This window comes from Sphaeramia orbicularis, chromosome 13 (assembly GCF_902148855.1).
Source record: "Sphaeramia orbicularis chromosome 13, fSphaOr1.1, whole genome shotgun sequence".
Taxonomy (NCBI): Eukaryota; Metazoa; Chordata; class Actinopteri; order Kurtiformes; family Apogonidae; genus Sphaeramia; species Sphaeramia orbicularis.
Genome location: NC_043969.1, coordinates 32,661,839 through 32,680,143, shown reverse-complemented (window position 1 = coordinate 32,680,143; position 18,305 = coordinate 32,661,839). Strand labels below are relative to the sequence as shown.

Below are 18,305 nucleotides of genomic sequence, written 5' to 3'. Positions count from 1 at the left end.
TCTATCTATCTATCTATCTATCTATCTATCTATCTATCTATCTATCTATCTATCTATCTATCTATCTATCTATTTCGCCACCCCCAAACCTATTCCCAAACTGGAACTTTCGATTGAGTTGGACTCGATTAGCTGGGTCTTCGACAGCAGGTTTTCGAGTTAACTTTGAAAAATAGATTGAACATATTATTAATTGTGAGTTTTGCCTCATTAAAATATCATCAAATGGATCGACTGGCATCTTTTGGAAGTAAGTTTGAATTTTAATGCAGCAGTAAGTACATCTGCTGCACGTTTACATTTATTATACGAATTCCTTCTCAAGTTATCTGTAGTTAACCGTATTAGCATCACTCCAGCTAGCATTGTTTGCTAGCATGTTAGCATTTAGCGATAACATGTACTATCAAACATTCTCCGATAGAAACAGAAAGGATACCGGTGTTTCAAGGTTTATTGTTGCTGTAAGTTGTGTATGGTGGCAGATAAATTCCACACGTAAGCAAAGTAGGCATAAACCTATTATAGTCAAACTTGTGCCCCTAGCATTAGCAGTAGCTCAGCTAGCTTGCGCAGGATCTTTAAACCGTCATGCGGTTGTTTACACCTGATCGTTATTACACCCTGTGTAACTGTACACTGTTTGTATATCTGTAAATGTAGCATTTCTTACAGAGAGCTATTACTGTGTTTTAGGTGAGCTGATATCAGCTAATATCACTATAAAATCACGTCACAGTCTTTAGTATGTGAAAATGCACGAGTACTTAAAACATGTTTCATTTCAGATGACCCTTTCGATAAACCACCATGCAGAGGCTGTTCATCTTATCTTACTGAGCCTTATATTAAGTGTGCAGAATGTGGACCCTCTCCTTTTTTGCTATGTCTTCAGGTAAGTTGGTAAGAAATTAAAAAAAATAATAATAATAATTCGGCAGCTCTTCTCTCTTCATGGGCTGATATTGAACAAACTTTATTTCAGTGTTTCACCAGAGGATTTGAGTACAAGAAGCATCAGAGTGACCATAAATATGAAATAATGGTGAGTAAAATAGGTGTGTACTTGTTTTGCACATAACATACAGATGTAGACTACACTGTGTCACCACACTCGTCACTTCTTTATGCAGACTTCAGACTTTCCTGTACTGGAGCCGGGATGGACAGCACAGGAAGAAATGGCCCTGTTGGAAGCAGTAATGGATTGTGGCTTTGGAAACTGGTTAGTGTTTTGTTAGTGTGTTTTATGCATTAAAAAGAACTGTTATAAGGTTGCTTATTAATTTGTGGTCGGAATAGAAACAACTCTTTACATAAATAAATTAATAATGCTCAGAAGAATCATATTGATGCTTTGGTGACAATGTATGAAAGACAAAATCTTCACAGTATTTATTTACCTGGCTTCAAAACAGATCTTTCTTTTAATCTCTTAGACCCCTCTGCAAATTATGTTTAATACCTTTTTACCACACTGTATATGTTAAATGTTGAGTGCATTGTCATGTAAAAAAAAAAAAAAAAAAGGTTAGGTTTCTGCTTTCTATTTTACTGACAAACTGAACAAATTGAATAGATTTGTGTAAGCTAAACCTGTTAGTACCCTACTTTTCTGGACCGCTGTTCATTCAAAAGTAAAATACAACTTATTTTGCTGACAGTTGAAAATTATAAATGTGATACATGAATTTAGTTTGCTGGTGCTTTTGACAAGTAATAGGAACGACCAGGGTTGGGAGAACTTCTAGACATAAACGTTCTTTTTTCTTGGAGCTAATGTTTATTGTTATCAGTAATGATTCTATTTTGTTTGTTTGATTATCATCATGCTGTATTCATTTGTGGTGGTACAGTCCCTAGAAACAATGCTGTTATTTACTTATTTCATTTATGGAAACCTACTGGTAAAAAGCTATTTTGAGATGTTGAACAGATGGTTAAAAAACAGGCACAGTATACTGTACTAGATGGCATGTTTTCAATGTTTAGCACCCATTTAATTTATTCATAGACTATGGCACACTCTTTTCTGAAATGCTGTACACAGAGAATATATTTTTGTAATATCTCTCCACAGGCAGGACGTAGCATATCAGATGCGCAGTAAAACGAAAGAGGAATGTGAAAGCCACTACATGAAGAATTTCATCAATAATCCACTCTTCTCCTCCACCTTGCTTAGCCTGAAGAAAACAAAAGACTCTCGTTTTGCAGACGGTGCTATTCCTTTCAAACGTCAGTATCCTCATTATCTGCTGCTCATGTGTTTTTATTTAAAATGACATAAGAAATGAGACACAGCAGAATGAGGTGTTCTGTCAGAACTGCCTATTAAATGAAACAGTACAGAGATGTGGATTTTTAAAATAATCCTTGCATTGATTATAGACCCTCAGAGCAGCCAGAAGAGAAATTTGCATAAAATAACGGAAGTGCCTGAAGAACGCTGTCCTGACAGTTGGATAGAAGCAGTTGGTGAGCCTGGAACTCATCTCAGTTCCTAGCTGGCCTCGGTTCTCCATCTGTCACAGTGTTTGAGTGCTTGACAGACATTGACTGTAATGTTCACAACGCAGCTTCCAGCATCAAGGCAGGGACAGAATTTTATTTAATTTCTGACATGACTGTTAATAAATAAATAAATACATTGTCATGGTACAGGAAAGGGTGTAACTTGTTCCTTTGTTTCTCTTTATACATTTGCAAATTGTACCAGTTTCCATTTTATATATGTTTTACATTGTGGTTTAGGTATTGTTTTATTTAAATGGAGAAGACAGTATGCTCAGATTTCTCAATTCGTATCTTTCACAACTTCACAGCCACTGATGACCCCCCTCGACCTACATTTGACTCTGTACTTTCACGAGATATGGCTGGATACATGCCTGCAAGAGCAGACTTCATGGAGGTTTGGAGATACTTGTATTATGTACTTTATCCTTTGTGTCAATATAGCCTGATATGTTGAATGAATGAAAAAGTAGCCAGTAGATGGCTAAATAAATGCTACAGATATAGTGACTCATGCTGTTTTTGGTTTCTGGCTGAGCATTAGTCATCCATGTTTCATTCATAAATTGTTTAAGACTGCTCACTGATTATCTACAGGTGAACTTGAATCAAACAGATTATGAAAACCATTCACTTTTCTACTTAGGAGTTCGACAACTATGCAGAATGGGATTTGAAGGATATTGATTTTGTGGATGATGACTCAGATGTCTTACGTGGTGGGTAAATATTTTGTTGTGTATTTAAATATACAAACAGAAAATAAGAGCATGGCATTTGTTATTCATTGCACCCTTATGTGTATGTTTTGGGTTTTTTTTTCAGCACTAAAGCTTGCAGTTGTTGATATCTATCATTCAAGATTAAAGGAGAGACAACGAAGGAAAAAGTAGGGCTTTTTTTAATTTATTTAATTTTGTTCATGTTCAAGGATTGATATTACTCAATTTGCAGCATGTAATGACCCCAGACCATCAGTAGATGGCATTATAAGCTTTTAAGGTCACATGAAGTCCCACTTTTCACTGATACTTATGAATGCTTTTAAGGTTGAATGAATACATTTTATATTGAATTGTAAACTAAGAATTTGCCAATTCAATTTGTCGGTTCTCTCAGTTACATTGTTCATATTTAGGCTATTTATAGGCTAACCATAATGATGATTCTAATCTGCACAGATCCAAGTCTTAAGATTTTACAGTGTCCAACACGTGAAGATAGCTGCATTTTTAAGCCATTTTTAAGGTCCCATTATAAACCACAGGGAGTCCGTCATTCAGGTACAACTTACAAGCTCCAGGAGCCTCTTTGTAAACCTTGAATATTTTTGGAAATGGGAAAATGTGTCTGTCCCCCAGTGAACACTCCACATGCCAAAGTGTTTGACATTTTGCCCAGTTTTAGGCTGGCAAAGACAACATCCTCACAGCATGCAACTTCAGAAAATATTTGAAGTCCACCTTCATTCAAAGTCTTTTTCTCAGACTTGTTCGCTCTCCACAATACACTTGACTCTATCAGTGTTTCTTGTGCTTATCTGCTTCAGTGGCAGAGTTTCTCTGTGCTGACCTAAAACCCGAGCATAGGGCATGTACTACTTATTTATCTTCAACCTTGTTTGGAAGACATTGTTACTCATACACTTTACACTGTTGTTTTGAGAAAGCAGGATGTATCATCTTTTGTCAGGTGAATAAAAGTGGGAATTGTCATGTATATTCAGACATTTATCAGTGTGGGAGCTGGAATGTTTTAGTATATTTTAATGCGGTCATTAATGTTTTTTGTGGGGAAAAATATTTCAGACCTACATTATTTTTCACAGTAGAGTATTTTTATAATGCCTTAAAAAGTTTTTCAGGTAAGAATGCAGTTTTTGACTCCAAAATTTAACAAGTGAAAGCTTACATATATTATACTATTAGTCAATTCGTTGGTAAACTCTCCTGTTCTGTATATTTGAGTGGTTTTGTTTTGATATGTTAAACCTAATATTAACAACTAATGGTTTTTACCGGCCTTGTTGCACATATTATTCCATACGACAGTGTGGTTGCTGTCAGTATTGAACGTGCACAGTCAGTCCTTGTTGTAATGATCTGTCAGTAAATCAGCCTTAACGACTTCATGTTCCCCAAGTATGGAGGAATGGCATGTGTGGCTGGGCAAGCACGTGGGTTTTCTAAGCCCACGTTTTCATCTCTGGGAAGTTCTAGCTCATCGTTACACTTCCCGGTATGTGTCATGGGCAAATAGCCATGACCCTTTAGTCTCAGAGTTCACCTCTATTATTGAGCAAATTACATCTAGAAGCTCTGTACAACACATACTACACATGAATATATTTGGTTTTTGAGCAACTGTAACATCCAAGATAATTGTAGAGACCTGTTAGTCACAACATTAATTTCCATGGTACATAATCTAAATCTCAATTTCTTTTAGGATTATCCGAGACCATGGACTGATCAACTTGCGGAAATTTCAAAGTAAGCGCTCTTGTAACATTCATTTAGGCTTGACTATGGTGGTATTCATAGCAATTTGCAGGGGCATGTGATATCTACCAGTCAAAATGCTGCAGAATGTTTCTAAGGATGCAAGCAAACAACTCCAGTCTAATAACCACCGTTAACCTCTGTGGCCCCTGAGGTAGCTGAAGTGTGGCAACTGACAGAGCTTTGTATTTATGATCAAGGCTTGGAATAGTCTACAGGGGCTGTGTGCCAGAGCGTGCCAAAGAATAATTGCTTACTGTGAATAGATAGCATGGATGAACGCTTTCTGCCATAATAGCAGAAATGTGGGGGCTTCAGTATTGATCCACCTGTCCACAGGTTGGATTTCATTGAGCTAAGTAATGTAAATCTCTTGACTCTATACATTAAAGGCCAGAACCGACGGCAAGGTCTGGTATGAATGGATTGTCCAATTAAACACTCTTTTCGACCACCCAGCCCATCGTTATATCTCCACGTGTTGCTCTCTGAAATTGGCTGTGGTTTGGGAACTTGAAGAGTTCTCCCCTCATGTTTTATTTATGTATTCTCCAGCCTCCAGTTAGCCCTCCTCCCTTTTTCCCTCCTTTCCCTTATCTCTCCAGTCTTTCAGACAAAGGGAACTCAGAGTAGCTGTAGAGCTGCAGGACTGGTTGTCATGGAGACGTGTCAAAGATTGTGTGTCTATGGGGAGTGTGCGTGTGCTCAGTGTATGTCACATGCAATAATGAAAGCACTATCCAACCCTGGGAGGCTCACAGTATCATATCTCAGGAACTGCTGGAGGCAGATTGACCAGTGTTGTTGCGGGGCAGTAGGTTGAAGTCCAGTAAGAGCTTGTTACTTTAAATCATTCCAGTTTGTGTGTTTTGTTTGTTTTTTTTACCTTGTTTGTTTGATGTCACTTGTGTGCTGATATGCAGCAACATCACCTGTATCTATGTAGACTTCTTCCGTGTCCACTATTTTAACATTATTTCATGTCTTAAACCTGAGAAGGCAGCAGCTAATTAGCTCTCACATACAAGCCTGCAGAACAAAATTGACCACCACACACATGCACACAAACACACACAAGACCAGTCCTTTCACACCCACACAACAGCTTTCCTCTGTCTTTGACACTTGTCTGTTATTCAGTAACACAGGCGATGCTTTGAGATGAACACAACAAGCTCCTCTGTGTGTGGTACGCCTTAGAGTGAGTTAAGTGGTGGTGAAAACACATGTGAAGCGTTACTGTGTCCAATCTCAGGAGAGGTCTTGGTGCTTTTGATGCAGCCAGAGTATTGGATCACATATTTAATGACATTTTTCTTGCTGTGCTATTCAGCCATAGTCTGAATTGGTAAAAGGACAAGAAAAAACAAACATTACTACACTCTGATTTTTACACTTGACTGGCATGTAAACCATCAGCCATATACACCCCTACAATCAAAAACAGTCCTTTCATTTATTAGTTATGAAGTGTAGTAGTCCTGAGGAATGCTTTTGCTGCCATTATGAAATGTGAGAAAATAAAGATTAAAATTGGGATTCATGCTCAAGTTGTAAAAAAAAAACATGAACCTTTCCATAAATATATTTACAATGAATAGTGTATAAGGTAAGGTGGAAACAAACAAATGGCTGCAAAATTACAACCTAATGATGTCGAGTTATCAGAGGGTTGGATTGTTCTTTCAATATTTTTGTGTTATATTTATCAGTATCTACTGCCTACTCACCGCCTCTCATTTCTTTTTCACTCCCTCTCAGGTGCTGGAGCGATGCACCCAAAGGAGGTGCAGGAGATGTACGATGTCATGAGACGATGTTGCCGAGTGGTGGGACCAGGTGAACCGACAAATTCATCGAAAGTCACGCATGTTAGTGTTTTGGATGATCACGCATACTGTGAATGTGTGTGACGGAAACAAATACAGCTAATTTATAAAAGCACCTCAAACTTGACATCCTAGTATCTCATTAATTTGTATTATTTTGTGAGAAGGTCCTGATATATTCAGTGTCAAGGATCTGTTTGTAAAAATGTAATAATGCAATATGATTTTCATAATTGTTTTCAATCAGTGTACAATCACCTGAAAATAAGATTGATATGTCATTGTAATCTCATAATGAACTGCTTATATTTTAAAGGGAGTGGGTCCATGGAGTCCATCATCCTCAGAATAGAATAGAATATCTTGTCAAGCCAAGGCAGGAAAATTGTCCATGTTCTCACTGATAGGATAAAATACAGTATTACAAATACAATTACAAATGTATGGAAATTTCCTGGATCTTATTAAGAGACCTCAATTACATAACATTTGGTACATTCACATCCAAATCCTACATCCTTCACTCACATATTTACGTTTTCTGCACTCTGTTGACTACATTAAATTAATTTGTCATAAACCAGCCCTTATATAGTTTATTCTTCAACAGAAGCATTCTATAGCATGGCCCTGAGGGGAGCAAACTCAAGGTTAGAGTGGAGAGCATGTGTATTGTCATTGATAATTGACAGTGCTTTCCTGTGTACAGCTGTGCTATAAAGGTCATCTAATTGCTTTTGTTTGGCGGCCAACTATCTCCCCCACTGTCTTCACAGTACTGGTCAGCTTGTTTCTGTTTACTACAGTCAATTGTAACACAGCAATGTTAAAAACAAAGCCTCAACCATTTTTCTGCAATACACCAGATTAGACCACTAGTGCTAGCGGGTGGCATCCAACATTTATACATTACGGCTGGGTACTATGTTGGAGTGTGGAGCAGAGTTAATAGCTATTTAAGATGGAGTATATAGCATTTTCCTTTAAAAAAAAATACACCATGTAGACTCTTAGAATAATAGTCCTTCTCATCATCACTTCTGACCCCCTGTCAGTGTGTGGTGGTGTCTTTATCTGCAGAGATCCTGCCTAATGCCTGTATTTTCTATTCTCCTCTTGTTTTGGTGTGTTCAGGGTGTTTCTGGGTGTTGACCTTTGGACAGAGTGTTTATACCCTCAGCCAATCAGTTGCAGCATCATGCAGAATGCACAGGCTGAACAATATACAAACAAAGCGACTTGGTCACATGGCTCTCTCCTCTACTCTTCTCACTTACACTTGCAACACAGTTTTGTCTGAGAGACAAGATTCTGGGCAAAGCCAGTAGACACACAAACTGTCACCCCTAACAGAAAGGATAACACCAAACAGCAGAATTGAGGAAGCTTGTGCTGCAGCAGTATTTTGCTCTAGAACATTCTGGTAGAGTTTTGTGAAAGTGTGCTTGATTTTGTTTTTGGAGTATAACCATGGTTACAGAATCAAGAAATTATGTTTTGTTTTGTTTTTTTATTTCAGAGCTTTTGTTCTTGTTACACCCCTTGCCCTCTTCTTTTACTGCCGGGATTGGAGTGAAGTGAAGTTTAAAGAGTTCTGTTAGCAAACACAACACAAAATGTTACATAGTTTTCTTTTAACAAATTGCTCAGAATGGATAAATTAAATGGTTCTAGTGACAACCAATTGGGCTTCCTGTGTCTTTAGGTGCCACCATAGGGGAGGGTGAGGCAGGGGGTATTATGTAATCTAGTTGAACTTTCAGCCATAACCTTTAAATTTGTGATACACTAAAACTTAGAGTATTTCCCATGATCTTTTCCTTCTCATCAAACTATTCAATTTCCTTAGATTTGTCAGTTATTGATATGTGTAAATAACATTTACACTTTATTAGCATGCATCTACATCTGCTTCTAATTGGTGAACAGTAAACAGGCATTTGCATTTTCATTATTTCAACTGTTAAGTGTCGAAACTAGTGAGAGTTGAGCTGTGTTTGAGTAAAACAGAGTTCAGGAGCCTCTGTGGACAGATTTTTTAAAAATACCTTTTTTCCTCTTCATTTTCTTTCTGCCAGTGGAGTTCGAGCTGAGGAGAGAGATCCGTCGGCTGCAGGAGTACAGGAAAGCAGGGATCAAGTCTTTCTGCAGTGAGTCCAGCCTGACCTTTTTCACTCCTCTGCTCAGCAATGCATCTCAAAGTTGCATACCTAAGCAGGAAAATGTATTTATATTCAGACTCTTTATTTTGTCATGTAAATGTTTAATTATTTTTAGCAGCATCAGCATAGACTATGAGGCATCAGTCTGTGGATCATCTTAGGAATTATAATATCTTAAGACTTTGTTGAAGTATGGAGGAAATTGAATATTTTATTTAGTTGCTATAGTGAAACAGGCTTTAGTGTAAGCTACTGTTGGCATAATAAACTGCCCTTCATTACTTCCACAGGATTAGTCACTACTCTAAACCGTCCAGGCGTCTAAATGTTTCAATCCCTATTGCACTTTATTTGAAACAACATCCTGTTGTGTTAGCTTTTTTCTTTCGACCTCATGTCGCTGTGCAACTGTGCTTAGGTGCCAAGGTGTATGAGCGGGTGAAGCGAATGCGAGAGGATGAGCGAAGGAAGAGGACCATGCTGTGTGACGTGCTGCAGTACATCCAGGATGGCAGAGCTTGCCAGCAGTGGCTCAGCAAACAGGCTGCAATGTGAGACCTCAAATTCCTTGTTGTTACCCAGTGTGTAATAGTGGGCTGGGGTAGTCGTGCACCTGGAGACGCTGACCTCTGTCGACACAGTCAGTGCCAAGCGTGCTCAGATGAATAGAGCAGTGATGAGTTCTCCCATGCATCCTCATTCCACCTCAGTCTATCTTGTTTTTTAATGTACCACTGCTTTTGGTTTTTCATCCAAGACATCTTCTTTGGGATTTATCCAGCTCCTAATTATTCTACCTTATAAAATCTTGAATACAATGATTCATCTTTTTTGGATGAAGGTCCTGGAGCAAATGTAGCGAACAAAGCCTAGATATGCTCTGTGGAAGTAGGACGTGTGTTTGTATGAGCTTATACTGATGCTAACCCTTTTCTTTCTGATTTCAGAGATGCTGGCATTACTCCAGCTGTCACAATGATCACAGTGTCAGGTACAGAACCCCTCTCCACCTTTTCCCTTTCTACTCCCCCTTCGCTGTTGTCTTGGCATTGCCCCAGGCGAAGACACATGAATGCAAACGCTCCTCCATAAATACACATGAAAAATAGGCCTCTACATGCATATTTATCATGCTGTTTTTCCTTTTTAAATTAGCTGCCTTGCATTAACCTCTAGAACACAAATGTGATGCACACTCCCACACAGCTATATTTACACAGTTCGAACACAGTAAATATATTTTCTCTTGTCTCTTCCAGCTGAAAGAATTAACTGGATGTTTTCAGGCTGCTATTTTGTTATCTAAAGTATGGACCAACCCTATGACACTGCATTTCTGTTTGAATTTTTGGTCCACAGCAACAGGTAGGAGGAGCGCCCCCCCTCTTAACCTGACTGGGCTGCCAGGAACCGAGAAGCTCAATGAGCGGGAGAAAGAGGTACTTATTTCCGGTCTGTGCTTAATGGGTCTCACAGGCCTCATAAAGCCTCAAGATGCTTAAAATTTAGGTGATGTAATGTGTTGTCTTTGTCCTTTCAAATGGGGATATTTGAACTCAAAGTGAAACGCAATCTCCTTGTCTCTGCAATCTAATCTAAATCTAATCCATTTTAAATATAATTTTGACATGTTATAAAAACTGATTGGACAGTGACGTTAACATTGGGGGGGGGATATATTTTGAACTGGCAGTAACAAAACTGCAAAACAAAACTGCTGTGGAGCCAATAACCACTTATCCAAACTGTGCATTCTGTGGGCTATTGTTGTACCTTCTCTGCTTGGAGCTAAATAAACAACTAAAGGTTCTGTATTAAAATGTTTTCAAAATAGTTTCTGTAGGCATTGCATTCAAGTGGAAGTTCAGCAGGATGTGCCTGAAGCACAGAAACTGTTGCATTCATAATGGTCTTAAATCCCAACATGACTAGTATTAATTGTGGAGCACTGGTCACTTGTAATAATGACAGATGTCATCTGTGATCTCAATCCTGTGAATCAGCCATGTCTGTATGTCAGCAAATAACCTACCCTAAGTTTTAAAAGTGGTTTAGGTGCAAACTCAGGAGGTTCACATCACAATAGAGCATGGAAATTCAGTGAAAGAGTAAAGTTACATACTTAAAATCTCCAAAAATGACAAGATGGCTGACATCTATGACAGCTACTGTAAGGAACATTTTTCTGTCTTTCAGCGGTTATCTGTAAGTGGTGAGCCTGACATCAGAACCAGGGAAGTGTCAGTAAATCTGAGTTAAAAACACACCACACTGCCATGTGAATACGCCCCATGAGATACAGATGTGGATTGTTAATTTCCAAGTCAGTAGGGGGGTCCCAGGTTATAGGAATAGGAATTTAGAAAGGTGTGAACAAGACAACTTATTGAAATCTGCAGAAACTGTTACTATCATCACCTGTCTGTCTTAATGCTAGTGTCCCTCACTAACACTCTTATTTGTTTTGTGCTCTCAGTTATGCCAGGTGGTGCGGTTGGTGCCGGGGGCCTACCTGGAATATAAGCAGGCCTTGCTTAATGAGTGCAGACGGCAAGGTGGACTGCGGCTGGCCCAGGCCAGAGCACTGATCAAAATCGATGTCAACAAGACACGAAAAATCTATGATTTCTTAATCAAGGAGGGCTACATCACTAAGGCCTAGGAGACCACAAAGGACTTTAGTTGTGGTTAGTTGTCTAATATATGCTCATTATGTAACAGTGTTTTTAATAGATCCAATTCATTGCTGCTCATTTGAAGTATGTTGAAAATTTTCATTTGTTAAGTTCTTTTGTGTATTTGAGTCTGAGTATTAAAAGTAACAAATCTCTGTCGCCTAGACCAGAGACCATATCATGAATGTGTTTCTTCTGTTACGAATGTTTTTTTTTATTTTTTAAATAACAGGTATTTTAATCATTAGCTCTATTCAAACTGGTAGGTTTTGCTAGCTCTTGTTTCCACAGGATCATGATGACAACAGTTACTAGTGAACTCCCAAAATATTGATCCTCTATAGTGCTACAGATAGAAAATGACGATGATGATAAATTTTATTTCAGACACAAGAAAGAACAAAATCATTAAAGTAAATAAAAGGAAAAGGAAAAAACACAACTTTAAAAGGAACAATAGAACACTTCAAAACTTGTCTTTCTCACTTGTCATTTGCTCTGATCAGTGAGTCCTTACTACATAGATTAGCATTAGCCACTGAACATAGGGAAGACCTGCAGACTGATGGGTGGTCTTTTCAGTGTTTTTGAACACAGTTTCGTAGTTTCACTGACTCGATCCATTCGGACTCTTCCATGGGCACATGGGTCTGGTGTGACATGGGAGAACTGTTATGATAATTACGCAGGCAGGCATCAGGCCACCGGCCTCTGACAGGCTTATCAGAGCAGAGAGCAGCCGCAGCTCCAACCTCAGCTAACAGCCTGATTAGAACAGCAGATTCACCCTTTGATGATAAGGGCATGACGGCCGTGGAGGAGCGTCTGAACTGAAATGCAGGGATTGAATCTGGATTTACAAGGATGTGAAAGAAGAAATTTACTGCTCCGTGTGTCTTATCAAATCAAAATTTCTAAACAAACGAGAAGCAACAGAGTGAAACTGCAGCTTTCACTTTTAGTCATTTCACAGGACACAGTTTTCCTCATGTCACACTTGATGTCTTTACCCGTGCCTTTCCATAAACTCATCTGTGATCACTCCTCTGTCTTTTTGATTTTGTTTAAAGTTCTTATAGCTGCAAACAGAAGCAGACAGTTTTCAGTTTGCTCATCAGTGGGCGGGATGCAGTTCAGAGCACAAGAACAAATTAGAACTACTTTGTTAAAAATGTAAAACTGAGCAACTGAAACAACCACAATGTTTTCCTTTTGACATCTTTAATGCATAGTGGTGCCAATTATTTTGGTTTGTGTTGGGGTTTCTGATGCTACTTTATAGTTACCAAGCATTGCCTTTATATTGTGCATTTGAAACAGTAAAACCATCACTGTCAAATTTCTTGTTGCATACACAATCACAGTGCATAATAGATATATAATGTCTTATATAGTACTGTTTTATATTAAATCAATTAGTTGTAGATTTATCAACAGCATACCCAGAGTCAAGCATTTTTAATATGTAGTTACAAACATACAACAGTCACTGCATAAAAACTCTTTGGCAGATTGGTTGCTTCATAAACAGAATTATCTCTATGTTTGGCACTCTTTTTTTTTTTTTTTTAAACCAAATTAGTTCCAAAGTGTGGCATCCCATAATAACACTTGACAAAAACATCTAAAAATACATAAACTGAGACAAAGAGAGTATAATGGTGTAAAAGCAAGACAGGCATTAAAGAGCACTAAGAATTTAACCATCAAGCTGCATTTACATATGACAATAATCTTTAAAGTAAAGGCTACTCTTGATGAACATTTTTATCAGCAGCTGTGAGATGAGATTTTCTTGCTAGGATTTATCAAATCAATGTTTACAGCACATGTTCCTGGTAATAATTCAGACTACATACTGTACGTACTGCAACTAATGTGGATTTTTTTCTTTTTAATTCAGCATCTTGAGTTGCCGAGGCCAGGTTTGGGGGAAGCTGAGCTGACTGAGTGCTACAATAATTTTCATAGCTTTAATTCTTTTCCAAAGGATGTGTGTGTTAATGTGCATCTTGCCTTATATCTCAGGACATAAGGACAGGAGTTGCTTATAGGAATTGGGTGCAATAAGTTCATTATAAATAAGCGTCAGAGAAGTACATGTTAATCAGTTTGTGTGGCAGATTGGACATGTTTTTCACATACAGAATACAGGCCAAATTATGAGCCTAAATGCATCACAGCAAGCAGGGCAGACTCCTCACCTGTTTCACCCTGCACATGTAGTGGCATGGCCCTCTCCCTGTAACTGTAAAGTCTGTGCTATAGTGGCAGGAGCAGCAGATGGAGCAGATGTTAGTGTCATCACTCTGCATGTGTGCAGAGATGCAGCATTTCTCAACTCACCCACACACTGTCTTCTCAGACACATTGCCTCCTGCTCACTCCTCATTTCCAACATCTCACAAAGGTAAATTGATACTGACTTCCTTTAGGAGGACACTGGTGTAGTAGTGTTGATCTAATAAACAATCACATGTTGAAGAATCAAGCAGGTACATTCAATCAGTTTGCAAACATGTATCGACCAAATAACCTCTAGTGTAAACCCCCAATGTGATTCTTGAGAAAATGAGATAATATGAATTGAATATGATAATCTGCGATAGGATTAATTGGTTTCCATTTATTGATTGCTTTTAATCCCTCAGAACACAGAGAAGGAGAGCAAACGATACAGAGCAAACAATTTGATCTCCAGATGTCACTTTACTGTTAATATATTCTGTTTCTCACTCATTTGAATGTAATTTAATTTAAATTAATAGACAAATTCCTTCCTAATCTTTAATAGATTTCTTTTTTTATTAGAACAGCAAAAGTATGGGGCTGTGTTTTGGAAATACTTGCCTGAAAAAAATCAATGCATTGGTTTTAGAGCTTCTCTTCTCCCGGTGTCTTATTGATTTTTAACTTTGCTGCTATTCAGGGAAAAGGGGAAAAAGATGTCTCCCACATCTTTGCTGTGTGTTTTTGTAACCCTCTTTAAAAGCACAAATTCCAGCCAGTGCCACCCCCCATCCCTCTGCTTTCTCTTTCTCTGTAACACACACATACACACACACACACACACACACACACACACACACACACTGCTTTGGCCATTATTGCTAGGTAGTGATTAACAGAGGTGAACCCATCAACACAAGAGGTTACCTTGGCAACCAGGTCTGTGGCATACTGAAGTCTGAAAGAAGGAGCGGCTGTGGGGAGGAGGGGCAGGGGGCAGCTCTGTAGAGACACACGCATTCGCCCTGTTGCTCGTGCTCATCTGCTGGGCAGAGGAGTCGTGACTAACCAAAGCGGAGCACAGAATTGAAGTCTGCTGTAGCCCCCCCTGCCCATCTGTGTACGTGCATTTTCTCACTGACTGCCTATCACGGAATAGAGGCAGCAAGTAAATGCAAACCAATTTAGCACTCAATAAAACATATTCATTTGAGAAGGATGCAACATTTTACACAGTGGGGTTTTTTTTTCACCCTTGTATCGACACAACATTTGCCATCTCTGGCTGCTGCCGAGACATCTCAGGTCTTGTTCCCTTTGCAGCGCAGCAAATGTGTTTGTTTGATGTCAGAGCAACACTGATCAGAGTGACAGGGAGGCTCCACGCTGTGCTCAACCACCTCGCCGCTTTCACATGTTGCTACAGCAAACACTTAGATCCCATGTCTATTTACTGCCATTGCAGCTGGAGCCAGCAGCGCCTGTGGGATCAGCAGCAACTTTATTTAGACCCGTTTTACCCCCCAATCACCTCTCACTGTGGGCAGGTCTAGCATCGCCATCACTGCTGACCACAAAACACTTTCCACTGGCCTCATCTTACCACTCCCCTGGCTATCAGTCAAATGCATCATTGCCGACTGAAATAAACATCTCTAGTGTTACCACCCAGCAAAGATGATAGAGGAGATTTACAGTTTATACACACTTTGGTTTACTTTCACATTCATCAACTTATTAGCAGACACTCTGATAATCTGTGAAAGCTTTGATACCCAAACTTCTCCAGCCAGACTTCTTACTTGCCAAGGAAGCATTTAACTCCGCTCACTCGCTCTGCTCCTGGTGGAGTTTTCCTCCTGGCGTGACGAGAGGAAAATAAAGATCTTGTAAGGTTTGCCTGAAAGAGACAGAGCAGCACAAATGTCTAGGGACAGGCCAGTCCATCTCAGCTTGTGCCAATATTTCATGATACCATACATGTTTTCTGCTTCAGCTCTCACACCACAACTCTGAAATGTGCTCGCTGTCATCTTCAGCATTCTCCCTGAATGATTTTCAGCAGCCTGAATGGGATCTGTGTGCTCATAATTTTCATTTGGATTGACAAGATCTCTGTTCAATCACAGAAAAGTGTAAATAAGTAGCCATAACTGAACAGCCGCACAGGTTATTGAGTGTCCGCGCGTTTGAGCGATGTGCAAAGGATTTTACGGTTAAATCACTGTGGCACCCAGTGCACTGTCAAGCCCATCAGTTATCTTGTGTTATAGGCCGTCAGGGTTAATCAATGTCACTAGCCGCTCATTCAGGGCAGACAGCTCCTTCAGAACGTGGCTGCAGGTGCTTGTTATTACGGTGATGGTGTCATTGTAAATTTTCAGCCTCCATGGCAGACTGTGGAGCCATATTAAACAGGAGCGTCTTCCCAGAATGCCTCTGACTCATCTGACATTTCAGTCTGAACCCCAGTCTCTGTCTCCGCAGCCTGCAGCTCTATCTTTCTCCCTCCATCTCTCTATCCATCTTAGTCTCTCTTTTCACTGTTGTAATTCAAGGTTACCACTTCTTAAACATCTATCATCCCTTTTTACTCCTTGCTCATTCCGTTCACAGACATTATGCCTCACCATTTCCTCCCCTTTAAACATTCATCAGGTGAATTTCAATCAACATTTCCTCATAACATGAGCTCTTATCTTTCACTTGCACTTATCTTATAAAATGATGCATCGCATTTCAAGTACAGGGCAAAAAATCAATGGTAGTGACAGTGTCAGGTCATCTTGTCTTTTTCTCAGTGCAGAAACAGTCACCCTTGCACCAGTTTTTTTTTTGTTTTGTTTCGTTTTTTGCATTGCCTGGTACGGCTGCTGTTTGTTTCCAGTTCATTGAATTTGGAATGTAATTAGGAGTGACTCTAAGGCAGGGGCTATGGGTTTATGGATAGCGTAATATCTCCCCCAGGAGCCCTTTGAAATAGGATTGACTTTGGAAGGCATGTCTAATTATGGTTTTGTACACAGATAGATTCACTAAAGGCCGCACAGAAAGGCCTGAAGAAGCAGCTGGTCTTGGAGGTCTCAGCGCTGTGGTCTTAAATGGCCAAAGTGTCCGTTGTCTCACGCTGCACAAGGGAAACCAACTTTTTCTCCGGGCGAGGAATAATGAGATTTGAAATAACCGACCTAAAGAACAGACACTATATTTGTTTTCCATATACGCCTGTAGCACACCATCTGAGGGCGACATTTAAATTCGTAATGTGTGCATTTTGTGTGTGTGTGTATGTGTGTGTTAAACAACTGCATGAAATTAGATTCCAAGTCAGCAGCAGAGTGAAATGAAAACACATTGCCCGAGCCACCATGGAGTCAGATACTACATTGTTTATTGCATCTCCAACTCTAGGTTTGCTCTCGGGGTTTGATAAGTTCAAAACCTGCAACATGATCACACCGGTCTCTCAGGGCATTCAAATAAACAGCTCACAATGTATTTGAAGCTCCTGTGTCAGATGTTCCTCTGCAGCTACTTGTATAGGTGCCATTATATTCTCAAATATAACACTGCAGTGTCAGTGAGCTTTACTAAACAGCAGTATCCTCCAGTCTATCCTAAACCCTTGCTGTACTTGAAAAGTGGAGTTATTTTAGTACCAACAGTTCAGAAGTTCATGTTCTGTATCAACACCACGACAGGGGTGCGTAAAATGTATGGAAACAACAGTTCCATATATTTTCATGGCACCATCAGGAAATGTTGAACAAGATTTATTGGTGACTAACCTAAATTACTCATAAGGGTCAGTTTCTGTTGAGTGAATTCTAGATTTGATGCTCCAGTGCCTCATGTGAACAGACTGCCTTTTGTTGAAAGAGGGTATCAGAGAAAAGTCATCAAACCTGCATTTGGATCTGACTTTGATCCTACTAGTAGACAAGGGGTTTGTTTGTTCTGTAATTGCATCTCACCAAGTTTTTAGCATTGTGCACTAGGGAGGTGCTTGATCCGCCCACTGCTTTTGTATGACGGGCAATAAATGCCGAACAGCTATAAGAGGAAGGAAGAGAAAAGACTGGTGGTATACCTGCCCCTGCCAACTCTGTAGACGGGGTTAATGTTCACTCTGCAGGACTGTAGTCACTAAATCTGTCCTCAGCTGTTGTAAAGAAAAACACCTAAGGCAATGATGTGATAAACGATGCATTTTATGGTTTTATTTGCATATTTGTTGAACATACAGAGTTTTCAGAATATACAGTTGTGGAAAAAAATATTAGACCATAAAAATCATCAGAAACAATGGTTATGCAATCAAGTACTAACTCCTGTGTGTATCATGTGACTAAAACAGACGGAAAAGAAAACATGTAATGCCTAAAAGCACTG

The 18,305-nt window shown here is 39.3% G+C and overlaps 1 protein-coding gene across 1 annotated transcript; it reads left to right on the top strand.

The window, feature by feature from the left end:
• The first annotated feature begins 210 nt into the window (after positions 1 to 210).
• Positions 211 to 12,723, top strand: tada2a (transcriptional adaptor 2A). The gene is given in 16 exon segments (XM_030152802.1): positions 211 to 250; positions 789 to 895; positions 986 to 1,045; positions 1,134 to 1,225; positions 2,081 to 2,238; positions 2,826 to 2,914; positions 3,164 to 3,236; positions 3,343 to 3,406; positions 4,966 to 5,009; positions 6,780 to 6,860; positions 6,863 to 6,889; positions 8,926 to 8,997; positions 9,428 to 9,560; positions 9,957 to 10,000; positions 10,369 to 10,448; positions 11,486 to 12,723. Coding segments are annotated over 16 exon segments (1,335 nt in total). The 5' UTR covers positions 211 to 225; the 3' UTR covers positions 11,672 to 12,723.
• The last annotated feature ends 5,582 nt before the right edge of the window (positions 12,724 to 18,305 follow it).